Source organism: Dermochelys coriacea, chromosome 13 (assembly GCF_009764565.3).
Source record: "Dermochelys coriacea isolate rDerCor1 chromosome 13, rDerCor1.pri.v4, whole genome shotgun sequence".
In the NCBI taxonomy this organism is placed as follows: domain Eukaryota; kingdom Metazoa; phylum Chordata; order Testudines; family Dermochelyidae; genus Dermochelys; species Dermochelys coriacea.
This window is the reverse complement of record NC_050080.1, coordinates 11,500,106-11,513,543: the sequence shown is the minus strand read 5'-3', so window position 1 is coordinate 11,513,543 and position 13,438 is coordinate 11,500,106. Positions and strand designations below refer to the sequence as shown.

Here is a 13,438-nt window from a genome sequence, read left to right as displayed (position 1 = left end):
GTGCCATCCTGGGTGCCATTCAGGTAACCCCTCCATTTTAACCTAACAAAACATTGCCCAATACTCCTGTTCTCTTCTGCCGACCCATTTTTCAGTGATTCTGCAGCGAGGAAAAAGTGGATGAACTCTCACCTGGAAGGAATGAGTACCCACTTAAAAGCAGAGCAAGATAGAAAACCTCTCCAAACTATAAAGTAGAATATTAGTTGGGTAAAGACTGTGGTAGAGACCTCTTAAGAATTGAAGGGACCTTAGGCCTAGCTAGAGAGATCATGCCCTGCCCCATTCTGTTCTTTTATTTTGTCTTGGAATGGTTTGATTTTATGTTCTAAACTGGAATGTTTGCACATCTTGAGTCTGTGCATTTTGTCCAATGAGCACTGGAAGCCTCATTACCCATGTCCTAGCACCCCTTTAAGTGTTTTTTTAAAATCTTGCATTTGAACCTAGACTCTTGTAAATTAGCCCGATTAAAATTTCCTCCTTATAATTTATCTTCAGCCATTAATGGTGCTCAGCTTGGTTAGCCCAAGCTGCAGTTGCTCAGAGGCTGATTAGAAGTTTCTGTGAGGAAGTTTCTAGCTGCTTTGCAGATAAAATCAGGTGGACTTGGTCCAAGCTCTCTGCACCCATGATTGTGGGATGAAGTCTGTAGGGGATCAATACTAGGTCTTCACTGATTGAGCAAAGGGAAGTCACTGGCCTGAAAAGTACACTTGCTGCCTAAACATGATACATTTTGGTGAGGAACTTTTGGAAAAGCTTAAGGTGAAAATACGCCAATGGAGAGGAGATGCTCACAGCATCTCCCGTTCCTGAATGTTATATTTGCTTCTGGAGCAGCCCATAACAATAGCTTGCTTCCTAGGCCTGATTTTCACTAAACAAACCTTTGTCCTGTCATTGTTCCTTTGACTCTCTAGTCCACTTGATCATAGTTTCAGGAGATCTGTACAAAAAAATGAGTTTGGCAAAGAGTTGTTCCTCCAGCTCCAGCTCCCCAATCTCCCTCACCAGGAAGATGTCCATGCAGAGTTTCAGGATGCGGTCCACGTTGGGCAGCTCTTCAAACATTATTGAACGGGAGATGCCATTGAAGAACTCTCGGATAAACTTCCCAATAACGAGGACAACAGACATATAGAGGCCAACAATGCTGAGGAGAAGAGGGGAGTATAGGGTTGATCAGAACCAGGAGAAGAAATAAGGGACCATATCTCTTCCCTAATATGGTCATGCTATCTGCCCACTCTATGGGAGTTGCGCATAATTGTCTATAATAAGCAAGCTATTTAGGTATCCATTCATTAATGTGCAATTTAGCTTTTCCCAATGGGCCCAACTTTACCATCCTTACCTTGAATAATTATACAAAGTTCCACTAATTTCAGAGAGACTACCAGTGCAGATTAAGGTGGTTTAATAGGCCAGAAGGAGAGACCATTGTGATCAGCTATGACCTCTTGCATAACATAGGCCACAGAATTACCTTCCCCCGGTGCTGCTTGCATTAAACCCATACCTTGTGGTTGAGCTACTGCATGTCTTTTTAGAAAAAAATCCAATCCTGGATTTTCCATCACATGAATTCTTTAAATCACCATCTCCTTAACTAAGGTGTGCCAATGGCTAATTACCCTTCACTATTAAATTTCTGCTTTATTTCTAGTCTAAAATAAAATCTCCTAACCCAGGGATTGGAAACTGGGTCCAAAGTAGCTCCCAGCCTAGTGCTCTGGGAAGGGGACTTTTTTCCTCTTTATTTTCACATTTGCTTTTACTGAAAGACGTGTGATTTTTAGGGATATAAGGACTGCTCACTGGCAAAACCCAAGGAATTTGTTCTCAGTTTGAAGGAGAATAAAGCACCTGTGCCTTCAAACCCTTTCGGAACACAGACCTAGGACTTCAATACATTGTTGGGTGGTGCATAAAACCTACTGTGGGACACATGGAAATGGAATTGCTTTATGTGACTATTTTCCCTCAGAATCACTGCTAATTTTGAAAGCTGTAGCATTTTGCAACAATTTGACTGACTTAGATCAAATGTTAGCCTGCATGCAGTTTTGTGCATAGCTGGCTAAATTCTGCTCTTAGTTATGCTTGTGCAACTTCATTGACTACAGCAGGATCAAAGAGGAGTAATCAAATGTTAGATCTGGTTGGTGATAACCCTACACCTACATTTCAGTTGCTAATAACCCAGCTGGGGGCTTATCTTTCAAAGCAGTGCCTGACAGGCTCAGCTTTTGAGCCATATCTGACCAAGGAAGGATAGAAACCAAATACAAAATATTGAAAAATTATGAAAGAACCAACCTGTCAAACACAATCAGACAGAATAGATATATTTTCTGCCTGATTGTGTAGGGAAATACCAAGACTGAATAACTACCTAATAAACCCGAATAAAGTATTCCACCACCTAGGAAGAGCAATGGGGAGTATTTTTGTAGTGTAGCATGCCATCCTTACCCGTAGCCTGCCAGGAATCCCAGGCTGGAAGGGCTGACTTTGTCATTGTAGATGATAAGCTCCATATTCTTGCTGCAAGCACTACCAGAGCAGGTAGGATTCCACTCTTGAATAACCCACCACTCAGTAACTTGGCTGGAAGACGAGTTGATGGCCAGCTGCTGTAGTTTTATGGTTATGTTTCGGAAGAAAGCCATTTTGTCTACATCTTGTGGTTTATGAGAATGAGCTGGTTCCCAAATGCAAAGATAAAATTAGGAGCTTTTTCCCTACATGCCTAATACCTTTCAGTTCTATGCTTCCCTTCCCTGCATGCTATTTCCTTCTCCAAGTATTCCTCTTCAGAGAAGAGAATCTGTTCTGTAGAGCAGTGCAGTGGATCTGCTTTCTTACACATGTAAAAACTGATGTGCTCACAAATTTATAGGAATTTGTTACTGGGGGAATATTTCCATTTCAGCCAGTTTGGTGCAGAATCTTTGTGATACTTGGAATGTGTGTGAGGCTCATAATATTTCCCCTCTTAGCCCACAGTGGGTACCACTTTTGTTTCCACTAAGGAACTCTGAGACCAAAACATAATTACTTTATTGCAACTGCTTACCAACTTGCAATCGATGTGCAGTTTTAGCTTCTGCTCCCGCAGTAGCCCTGAGGTATCTTGGTACCACGCCGGGAAGCAGTCTAGAAACAAGTGGAAGCCAACATTGCCTTGGAGTTATCAAATACTTCAGTGCTATGCATTAATCTTCTGGATCATTACCACTTAGAGGTGTGCTTGGATCAACCCCCCAGAGTGAATCTGAACTTTGCAACTCCCACCTATATCTGTTAACAGAATGGTTCTGTCTAGCTCTCAAGGAGCATAACAGAGAAACTAGCTAAGGTACCTATATTGCCCCCCCCCATTACTGTAGTATATGAGTGCTTCAAATTATTAACATATTTAACCTCCCAAGACCCTTGTGAGGTAGGGCAGTGACATTATCCCCATTATACAGATGGGAAAATGAGGCCTTGACCCTCAAAGGTAGTTAGATGCCTAACCTCCTATTGAAATCAAGAGGCGTTAGGTCTCTAAATAACTTTGTGGATCTACATCTGAGTGACCTGCCCAAGGTCCTGCAGAAAGTCTGTGGCAAAGTCAGGAATTGAACCCAGGTCTGTGGAGTTCTAGGCTAGCACCCTAACAACCAGATCATTCTTCCAGTCTTCCTCATTAGTTGCCCATTTTTGGCAGCCTCAGGAAAGAGTCCTGGGGTCAACTGGGCTCTGGAAACCAACCACCCTGAAACCACAGAGATGATCCCTCCAGACACGTGTACAGGGCAGCTGCCGCTTGAGTTGTAGCTGCTTTGTGGAATCCAGGGCTTCAGTCTCTAGGGCTGTACAGACACCATTGTTCATATGCAATGTATTTTAGAAAAGGATGACCGTAAATGGGAGCTAAAATACTTCTAGGAATGACTACAACAGCCCTGCCCCTCCTTGTCATCAAACAGGGGGAAGTCCTAACATAGCGTGGTTATAATGTTTGTAAAAGGAATGACCCTCCCATTTAACGTGTGACCAATCCTCTCTACTGTGTTCACCAATAACAATTCTTTGCCATGTCACATTTTGAAAATGCTGCTCAAACAGACGAAAAATACTGACATTGGCTCTTTCCGGGTCCCATTCAGCATTTGAACAATTTGTTCTCTTATCTCCTTCTCTTCGTACCGCACGGTGTGCTTGCCAGATGCTTCCACATTCTTCACCAGAGAAGCATTCCTGCCCAGAGGAAATCAAGTGAGGTATATTCAGGTGTGGTACACAAATGCAGTTCCAAGATAAGACTTACTGGGAGGTATTCTTCTTCCTGCTGTGGGCCATGTGTGCTGCTGTGGAGGTGTACAGGGGCTGTAAAAGTCATTTAACTGGTGGGGAAAGAATTCCTCTGGTGCAGGCACTACATAAGACAGCTATGGGATTTCTTATGAGGGTTGCTTGCAAGCCCTATGGAAGGGGACATGTTGGAGGTGAAGCTGCAACACAGAGTGCTACAGAGATTGCAGAGGATCATTACTCCAGCCTCTCGGCGGAGGTAGGCGTAAGGCTCAAGTCATGAGAGAATGTTTGTAAAGGGCTTTGAGATCCCTGAATGGAAGCCATTAATTAACTAATTATTATTATTGTGTATTTGTATTGTGGTAGCTCTTAGGAGCCCCTGACATGGACCAGGCCCCCTTTGTGCTGGGTGCTGTACTAACACAGAACACAAAGATGGTCCCTGCCCCAAAGAGCTCCCACTCTGTATAAGACAGGCAGGGAAAGCACAGGAAACAATGCGACAGCATGAGTGGCAGGGACCTCAGCACACCGGCAGGCTAACCATAGTGAAGTTTGAATGAACGAGTATAACCGCTATATAATTCATTAATTGATGTTGTTAAAACTGACTTGTTTGAAACTGACTTGTTTGTACTCCTCTGAAAAGTACTTTTAAAATAAATATAGAACTCGAGCTGCATTAACCGATTGCAGTGTTAACCACGATGCTGCATTTACCTGAGAATGGTCCAGTGAAAGTTGATGTAAACAGCAGCTGAGTTGGAGAGCTCGTCCATCATGGTCTCTCGGCTGGCAGGACTGATGCTCCACAGCAAGCTGGCATTGCTCTTTATTTTAGCAGTGACGATGTCCTCTGGGCCGTAGTTCACTATAAACTGCATGGCAGACTTGGGAAGGGATAGAAGGGGTAAAACATCAAGACAGGGAACCTGTTGGCTTCTCGTTAGGGCCTCATCTACACAGGTTTTGCAACAGGGAACCAACCCATTTAAAATGGCTCAAACTCAATGGCAGCCAAACTGTGGCGTTTATCTCAGGTAGCTCGACTGCTGAGAGCAGGGCCAGGCTGTCGGAGGCACTGCTCAACAACCTAGTGCTGGGCCCGATCCTCCTGCATGGCCAAGCTCCCAGAGCTCTAGAAGGGACAGGAATGGGGTCACCAGGGAACAGCCCTCACAGAGCTGCTGCCAGGAAAGACTGGCATAGTGGAATAGAGCCTCACCTTCCCACCCATGCCCTCCTTCTGCCCTTGGCTGGGAGGACAGGACTGGCAGCAGCACTGATGTGCTGATAGGGCCTCTCCTCCAGCAGGGGAATTCACTGCTGGGCATTTGGAGCTGAATTATGGTTCCTTTGCACTTCCTGAGTGTAACAAAGGGTCCATAATGGGACTGAGGGCCCACTAACGCTAATAGAAGCAGGGATGTACCCTAGAGTAGGGTTAGAAACCAGTTTAACCTGCAGCCAGATTTAAACCAGGTGTGACAGGGTGCAGTGGCACTACCTGGTTCTTGGTGAGCAAGGGGTTAACACCAGCTCAGCATTCCCTCCCCCCTTGCACAGGTGCTGTGGGGAAGGGCTATAAATTAGCTGCTTAGGGCAGCGAGGAGAGGAGTTACTTTAGGGACTGTCAGGCTCTAGACTGGGGAAATATTTGGTGACTTTTGTTTTGACTTTAAGTTGCAAACATTCCCTCTTAAGGAAAGACCCGGGCTGACTACTCCTGTGTTTTGTTTCTGCTGAGTCACCCTGTCAGCATGTGCCATGACTTCTAAGCACTGCTGAAATCCCTCTGTAGACATAACTTGGGCTAAAAAAATCACTGCAGTTTTGTGACAGGCTCACCCCAGGAAAGGAAAGATATGCCTACCAAAGCACCTGGCACCTGCTGGAGAACTCTCACTGAGCAGGACTAACATTAAGGGATGACTGGAGGGAATCTGGGCTCTCTGAATAAATGAGCCCTGACACTTACCGGGTGAAGGGCATATTGATTAGCCAGCTCGTTATAAGCTGCTGGAGAGAAAGGGATCAGATTCCTCTGCTGAGAGCTCATGGTGAATAATGACTAGGCAAGAAAGAGAGGGCGAATCACAGATCTGGCATTCTCAGTGCAGTATGGGATCCCTGTGCCTCCAGGCACTGTCACAATACAGAGAAAATCCATACACTGGTACAAAGCATGAAACCAAATAGAATTTGCCACCTCCCCTTTTCTTTCTTCTTAATACCTTTCCCTTTTCTATTGCTTCCACTGCCATTTCACACAGGGCACTGAACAGCCTTCCAGTGACAGCAGCCTTCAATCACCCCTAGCATATGCCATGTGCACACAGTGAACAATAAGGTGAAAAGATTCTGACCCTAGTGTAAATCCACTTAGCCCGTTGTGTGTCAGTGTTAGTCACACTCCTGTAAGAATACTCCCCTTACCTCGTAACCGCTAATGGTAATTTGGACTGAGACATCCAGGGGCTGATTGGTTACTCCTGCCACAGATTTAACCAGTGACATAAGAAGCAGTGGGAACCACACAATGCAGACCAATATAAAGACAATGCAGCCCCCTATTCCATACTTCACGATCATTTTCTTCTTCTGGCCAGAAGGCTGAGGATATTTCTGCAAATAAAAAGATATAATTGAGTATGATGCAATTGTAGCATGGCAGGGAAACCAGGCAGGAAGGAACTTGGTGACCATTTTGAGGCTATGAGATAGTTAGAGCATTTGGAAAACAACCTAACTGTTTTGCATGCATGCTGAGTGGCAGATTACTCAATACACACACACACCATGTGTAGACCAACTGGAAAACACACAACCTCAAATTAGTTATTCCACTTGTAACTTATCTATTCACTTTTAATGAACTATTTAAAAATTATCAAGTTTTTTAAGACATGCGTAAGCTTTAATGCTCACTATTTTATTTGTGAGGGTTGGGGTTGTAATGAACTGTACACACTTATAATTCAGTAGAAATTATCAGTATAATGTATATATGATGTTCTTAGAGTAGCCCATTGCTCCCTCTCAGGACTGAGTAGCCACTGCAATGGAACAGCTCTTTGAGGAAACAGCACTAGTGAAATAGACTGGGGCAAGGCTGTAAAAAGGCTACAGGGCTAGGAAGCAGCTTCTAAAGGGAGAAGGGAGCCTAAAGTCTTGGTAGAAATGAGATGTCCCCCAGCTCCTTCCAGTGAAAGGGTGCTGCTCTCCACAGAAAGCAGCAGCAGTGAGCGGCAGATCATGGCATTCAGATATCGAGGACAAATCTGAGATGGAGCTGGCTCCCAAGTTTGATTCCAAAACAACTAGTGGATGCGCCATTGCTTAGAGGAGCTAAAATTAGACTGGACAAAATTCTACAAAATGTACTGTAGGGAACAGTCCTGCATGGACCAGAGTGATGGAGCAGACCACCTAATACTTCTTTTCCAGCTCTTAACTTGTGTGCCTTTAATATATTCCCTCATCCCCACCATGAGATATGAGTTGTACTTATAAATAAGGAAGAGCTGTCTAGCTGGAAACCCTTGTAAGGGAGAGGTTTTTTTTAGATATGGGCAAGGAATTCTTCTCCTCACCTTACAGAGAGAGGGTGAAATCCTGGCTCCATTGAAGTCAACAGGAGCTTTGACACTGACTTCAGTGGGGCCAGGATGCCACCCACAGTGACTATTCTGTAAGTGCAAGAGTAGCTTTTGATAACATAAAAGATCCTGCAGATGGGCTCAAACCAATGCTGACGCTGAAGTGGTACTGGAATGGTGATATACTGCTAGGCAAAACCAAACTCCCATCTCTAGTGTCTGTCTGACTAAAGGCAAAAGATCCCATAATCTTGGAGTCCCCGCCAAAATCCCCACTCTGAGTAAAACAGGTCTATGCCCGAGACATTGCTGAGTGCATAATTACGGCTACCTTGTTTAACTATACAGTCAGAATGCTACAGGCTTCTCCATTTATCTGCAGCATTGCGGTGCACAGTGAACAAGGAAAGGTTCTGCTCAAACATACAGTCTTCCCAAGTCCAATTTTTTTCTGAAGGGTGCATTATTCTCCCTCCACAGCCTAAACTGGCCTCAGAAACGTCTGTTAGAGAATTTCATGAGACGGGATTGTACAACTGGAATCACTCACCTTCTCAGACTCTCTCAGGCATTTCATAATGAAAACATTTGCATATAAATCCTCCACACATATCCAGCTGGAAAGACTCAGTGTGGTGTCAGTCCAAACCCAGTCCATGACAGCTCTCAGCTCGGTAAGGAAAGGCACCATACGAAACCTACCAGTTGAAGAAAGAAAAAATGTTATTAACCTTTTAGAGTGACATCTGTGTTAAATACCAGAGCCTGGAGTGCTAGTAGATAATTTTCAGGCATTTATTGAAATCTTTTTCCCTGGCACAATCCTCCTTGATTTTGAGGGACTTTTCCTTTATCAGCTCCTGGAAAACAGTTTCCAGTGTGTAGTTGTATAGTACTGAGACTGTACAGAGTGCCCAGGGATTTCATAAATCATAGAAACCTTCATGCTTCGGGGCAGAAGCCAAATGCTAACTTCCCGGGGGTAGGAAGAATCTTCCCCTATGGGCAAATTATCCCACAATTGTCCATTATGGGAAGTCTGAAGCATCTGGTATTGGCCACTATCAGAGGCAGGGTACTGGACTGGATGGATCACTCATCTGATCCCATCTGGCAGTTCCTATAAACCTATTCATCCACCAGGGAATGATTCAAATTTGGAAGATGTTCTTTAAAAGCCAAATTTCCAATGGGGGCCTTGACTTGGCCTCCTGTTGTTCCTGTGCAAATACCTGTGTGCGTCCTTTTCAGGTGTCAGCACCTGTGTACAAAAGACCACCCAAGAATGGTGTCTAATTGTACTATGTGCTGTACAGAGTAGTATAGTCTCTAACCCAAACTGATAGATTCTCTCACCTGTGGATGTAAGAGATGGAGTTTATTCATGGAACATCCACTGATCCTGATGGGTGTGTGTCTGCAAAGCCTATCTCCTTTGTGCACAAATCATTGTTGCTATCCCCTGAGTTGGCAGGTAATACCATTCAAAACTGCAGTGCAGTGTTTCTGCATGGCCCACTGGAGGCCAATGCTTGAAAACTAGGCCACAAATATGCAGGAGAGAGATTCCTCCCTTAAAATTCCTTTCAGAGCCTCTTCCTTTATACAAAATCCACAGATTGCTCCATGCAATGTTAGCCCATATGGGAAATGGATATTTTTTCCATAGGGTTTTTTAGGTTAATAATATGTAACTCAGCATGTATTTAAAAATGCATTGAGTACATAAAATTTATCTCAAATATGACCAAACTGGCCAATGGCTTTTTAATATCGCTGCCACAAGACTGTGTATCAACATATTTCCTGTCTGGATCCATTCCAGTGGCAATTCCAGGCATGGAATATATTTAGTCTATATTTACTTAGTCTATTTAACTTTCAGTTAGGCTCATCTCACAACCATACTATTTCAGGATGATTTATACAATATTTACATTGAATTCTGCTAATATTTCCTTGCCTCTTGACACTTGATCACAGCATATACATTCCAGAGACCCATGCTGGAGGAATAAGCAGCTATTCTAGGCAATCAGAAACGATCTAGCTAAGGGGAGACTGCCAGGAAGTGAGATGATTTGTCCGAGAAGTTTTTTGAGCGATTATGTAGAAAAGTAGCAATCAGGTTAGGGGAAAAGCTCAGCTACAGCAACAAGAAATGTGGGTTGGATTCAAGAGTCAAATTATGGCAGTTAGACCCTGCTCTCCTTTCCTCTAAAATGCAAACTTAGGTCTTGAGCTTAATTTCTGATATACTTGCCATAAATCACACATACCGCCAGAAAGAACAGTCAACATTCATAGAGCTAAATGCTAGTCCCACTGAATTGAGTAAGGATTGTACCATTGGCTTTAATGAGACTAGGACTTGGCCCACAGGTTTTTAGCCTCTATTATAAAAGCTGAACATCCCCTCTCTGCTTACCCTTGGAATAGGAAAAGGTTTACGAAATTGTAACTCTTTGTCAGAAAGTTGCCTAGGACCCGATTCGGATAACCACATTTGATCTGATAAGCGGACAGGCCAAAATAAACACATTTGACCAAGTACCAAAGCTGAGCCACATGGTTTCTCTTAAATCTCCTGTAAGTGAATAAAACAGAGATTTCATTACACTATTTTTGTCACCCAAAGTCCTTAAATTTTGTTTTTAATGTGACAGTTCCTCAATCACTAGTTTGACCTTTTTGTTAATATCACCTCCTCTGACTGGATTGGCACCTAGTGAAAATGAGATGTAAAGTGAGTGGCCATATGTTGTCATTTGACGCTATGGGTCCTGTTAAATGGAGCTTCTTTTTCCTGCAGCTTGAATAATAAATGTCCATCCATGAAAGGAGGGTGTTGACCAATAGTGAGCAGTTTCAAAGTAGGATATGTCTAAAGTTGGGAGACTATTTCTGCCAGATTTTTTTCCCCTTGCCATACTTCATAAGTCTGCAGATGTCTCCTTCTCCTGAGATCTCATTTTCAAAGAGTCAGACGCCCAGACTATAACTGAGCTTGCATACGAACCACATACCTGGCTATTTGCTCAAATAAACTAGGCGTGCAACGCAGTAGCATTTTGCACTCATAATTGCACTCTTTTGTTCTCTTTACCCAAAGCATGCCGCACTTTCAACATGAAGGCTGTGGCAGGAAATTAAGTTGTCCATCTATCCATTTCCAAACCCACCCATCCCAGCATAAGTGCCAAGAGCACAAATTAAATCACAGCTGAAAGCATGCAGAAATATCAGACTTCAAAGCCACCACAGCTACTGTCTGTTTTCCCATTGAAAGCAAGTCCTGCACACGAGAGAGAGAGAGAGAGAGATTTTCATGTGACACTGGCCACAGTTGTACCTTTCAGTAACACCTGGCAAGATGAAGAACATCCAGAAGTGGATGCCAAAGACAAGGACAACCTGGAATACACACTTCCCAAACATAGTCTTCCTCAAGTAAATGGCCCGGTCCACTACCATGGTGCCAAACTGAATCAGAAGCATCACCAGGAAGGCTTCAGGGACCTGGTCTTCCGACAGGGATTCAGTTATGTCAGCAGCTGCTGAGTGTTTCTGAAATTAATCATAACAAATAAGGGGAAAATCTAGTTACAAAGCAATACCACTCAGGATTTATCCAATGATTTTATATAACCCATCGGATAGTGGGAAACTCCAGACCATTACTCATGTGAGTAGTTCCTATTCAGATAAGTATTTCCCCTGAGCGTAAGGGGGCTTACAACTGTAAGTAAGTGCTGCGTTTTCTGTAAGGGTTGGAAAGGCAAAGCTCTAATCCCTCCTCTCTACAAGCAAATCTCTACTCTGCAGGCACTAAGTAGAAGCATCTTAAATAAAGACACAGATAAAATGACAGTGAGCCGCTGCTGATGCCTCATGGAGGAGTCTGAAGAACAACTGTTTTTTAAACAATTCTATTCCTTTGTGTTATAGAGCAATGGGCATCTACCCTGCATCCAGAGCCAGGTCCATGTTTGTAGTTTGAACCTGCCAAAATCAAACATCCTGTGTTTTGGAAATATTCAGATCCAGATTTCAAATCCCCACTCATGCTTGGGAGGGTTCAGATATGGAGTTTTAACTAGACCCATTATAAAAATATCAGGGCTTCAGAGCTGTGGTTTGGATCCATCTCCATCCCTCGCGTTCTGTTTCTCCTCCCTAAGTTTTTATAACTAGGACTATTTTGCATGAAACCAAGCCTTTAAGGATTTTGATAGACTCATCTGTTATTACTGCTCATTCCCCCACTTGGAAGAGAATCGCATTCCTTTGAGACATAACAACAACATCCAGATGTGGAAAGCACAAGCAAGTGCTACGGCAGCCAAGCACAATGTGCAAGCAGCTGTGCTGAGAGCATAAGCATAGCACTCACTGACTGGGTTGTGCTTCTGTTCCAGAAGCCTACACTGCACTGCCGCTTTGCCATCGGTTTGGTGTTATAGCCCTTCTGGAAATGAAACAGGCTCCTGCTCTCTGTGCATGAGGACCCTCTCTTGAAAGAGGCTGCCCTCAGCTCCCATTAATGTCTATGGTGTTCTTCACCTTGCAGGAGGGGTTCAGTACCTCACAGGATCAAGGCCCTAGGTAACCCTCCCTTTCTCCTTTCTTTTGACTAGATTTCCATCTAAAATCTCTGCACTGAGGTGATCTACTCTCTATAAAATAAATAAAACAAAGTCTAGAGAAGTGGGGGTGGGGAATGGAACAAACAGAATTCATGATCAAACAAAGTGAAACATTTGCTTTCTTTGGGAAACAATGGTACTCCCTGCCCAGTGTCTGCTGTTGAGCCTCTCCCTCATCATTAGTCACTGTGTTATCTGTATCAGTTAGCCTGTCTTTTGTAGATAGTCTCTTCTCTAGTCTATGGAGACTCCTTGCTCAAGAGAATTTAAGGTTGAATCAAAAACAAACAAAAAGAGTGGCTGTAATTCAGGGGAAATTTGCATCATGTCCCTGGTGGTAGAGAAGAGAGAAGAATCAACTGTCCTGAAAACAAAGTGTGTTCTTTATTCTCACACACACACATACACACACACACACAGGACACTGTGATTCCTCCTGGCTCCCAGTCTGATTAACTTAGCCTGTGCCTCCTCGTGTCTCCCTAAATCCTGGAGTATGCAGTCATGGAAGAGACTGCTGACTATATACCACAGTCCCCAAGTTAATAATCAAGCTATTAGCTTTGCAGTCTATATAAAGAAAGTGCATTTGTGCTTACGCCAAAAGCCCAGTATCCAAAGATAACAATTATAAAATTGATCACGTCAACCAGGAACATCAGTGCATAGACATCACAGACGGGGCTGTACTCCGGATGAATAATGTCGTAGAAGAACTGCCTGATAGGTCGATAGATTTGAAGGACACTAGGGGTAAAAACAAGTATAATCTAGTTCAATGGAAATTGTAACAATGCATCCTCAGAACGATCAGATGAATGTATCCAGTGCACATCTTCCATAGAAGACCCATAAAAACTGGAATTATAATTACTCTACTGAACT

At 43.5% G+C, this 13,438-nt stretch overlaps 1 protein-coding gene across 1 annotated transcript in view; it reads right to left on the bottom strand.

Moving 5' to 3' along the window:
* Positions 1-377: 377 nt before the first annotated feature.
* The window catches only part of LOC119842139 (piezo-type mechanosensitive ion channel component 2-like), a 58,714-nt gene continuing 45,653 nt past the window's right edge, over positions 378-13,438 (bottom strand). Inside the window, exons 32-42 of the mRNA XM_038370057.2 lie at positions 13,153-13,300; positions 11,260-11,474; positions 10,336-10,494; positions 8,458-8,605; positions 6,745-6,933; positions 6,287-6,379; positions 5,029-5,198; positions 4,135-4,251; positions 3,083-3,162; positions 2,479-2,707; positions 378-1,156 (exon numbers count right to left, since the gene is read on the bottom strand). Of these exons, the coding sequence (XP_038225985.1) occupies positions 901-1,156; positions 2,479-2,707; positions 3,083-3,162; positions 4,135-4,251; positions 5,029-5,198; positions 6,287-6,379; positions 6,745-6,933; positions 8,458-8,605; positions 10,336-10,494; positions 11,260-11,474; positions 13,153-13,300 (1,804 nt within the window). The 3' untranslated portion in view covers positions 378-900. The remainder of the gene's footprint in view (positions 1,157-2,478; positions 2,708-3,082; positions 3,163-4,134; positions 4,252-5,028; positions 5,199-6,286; positions 6,380-6,744; positions 6,934-8,457; positions 8,606-10,335; positions 10,495-11,259; positions 11,475-13,152; positions 13,301-13,438) is intronic.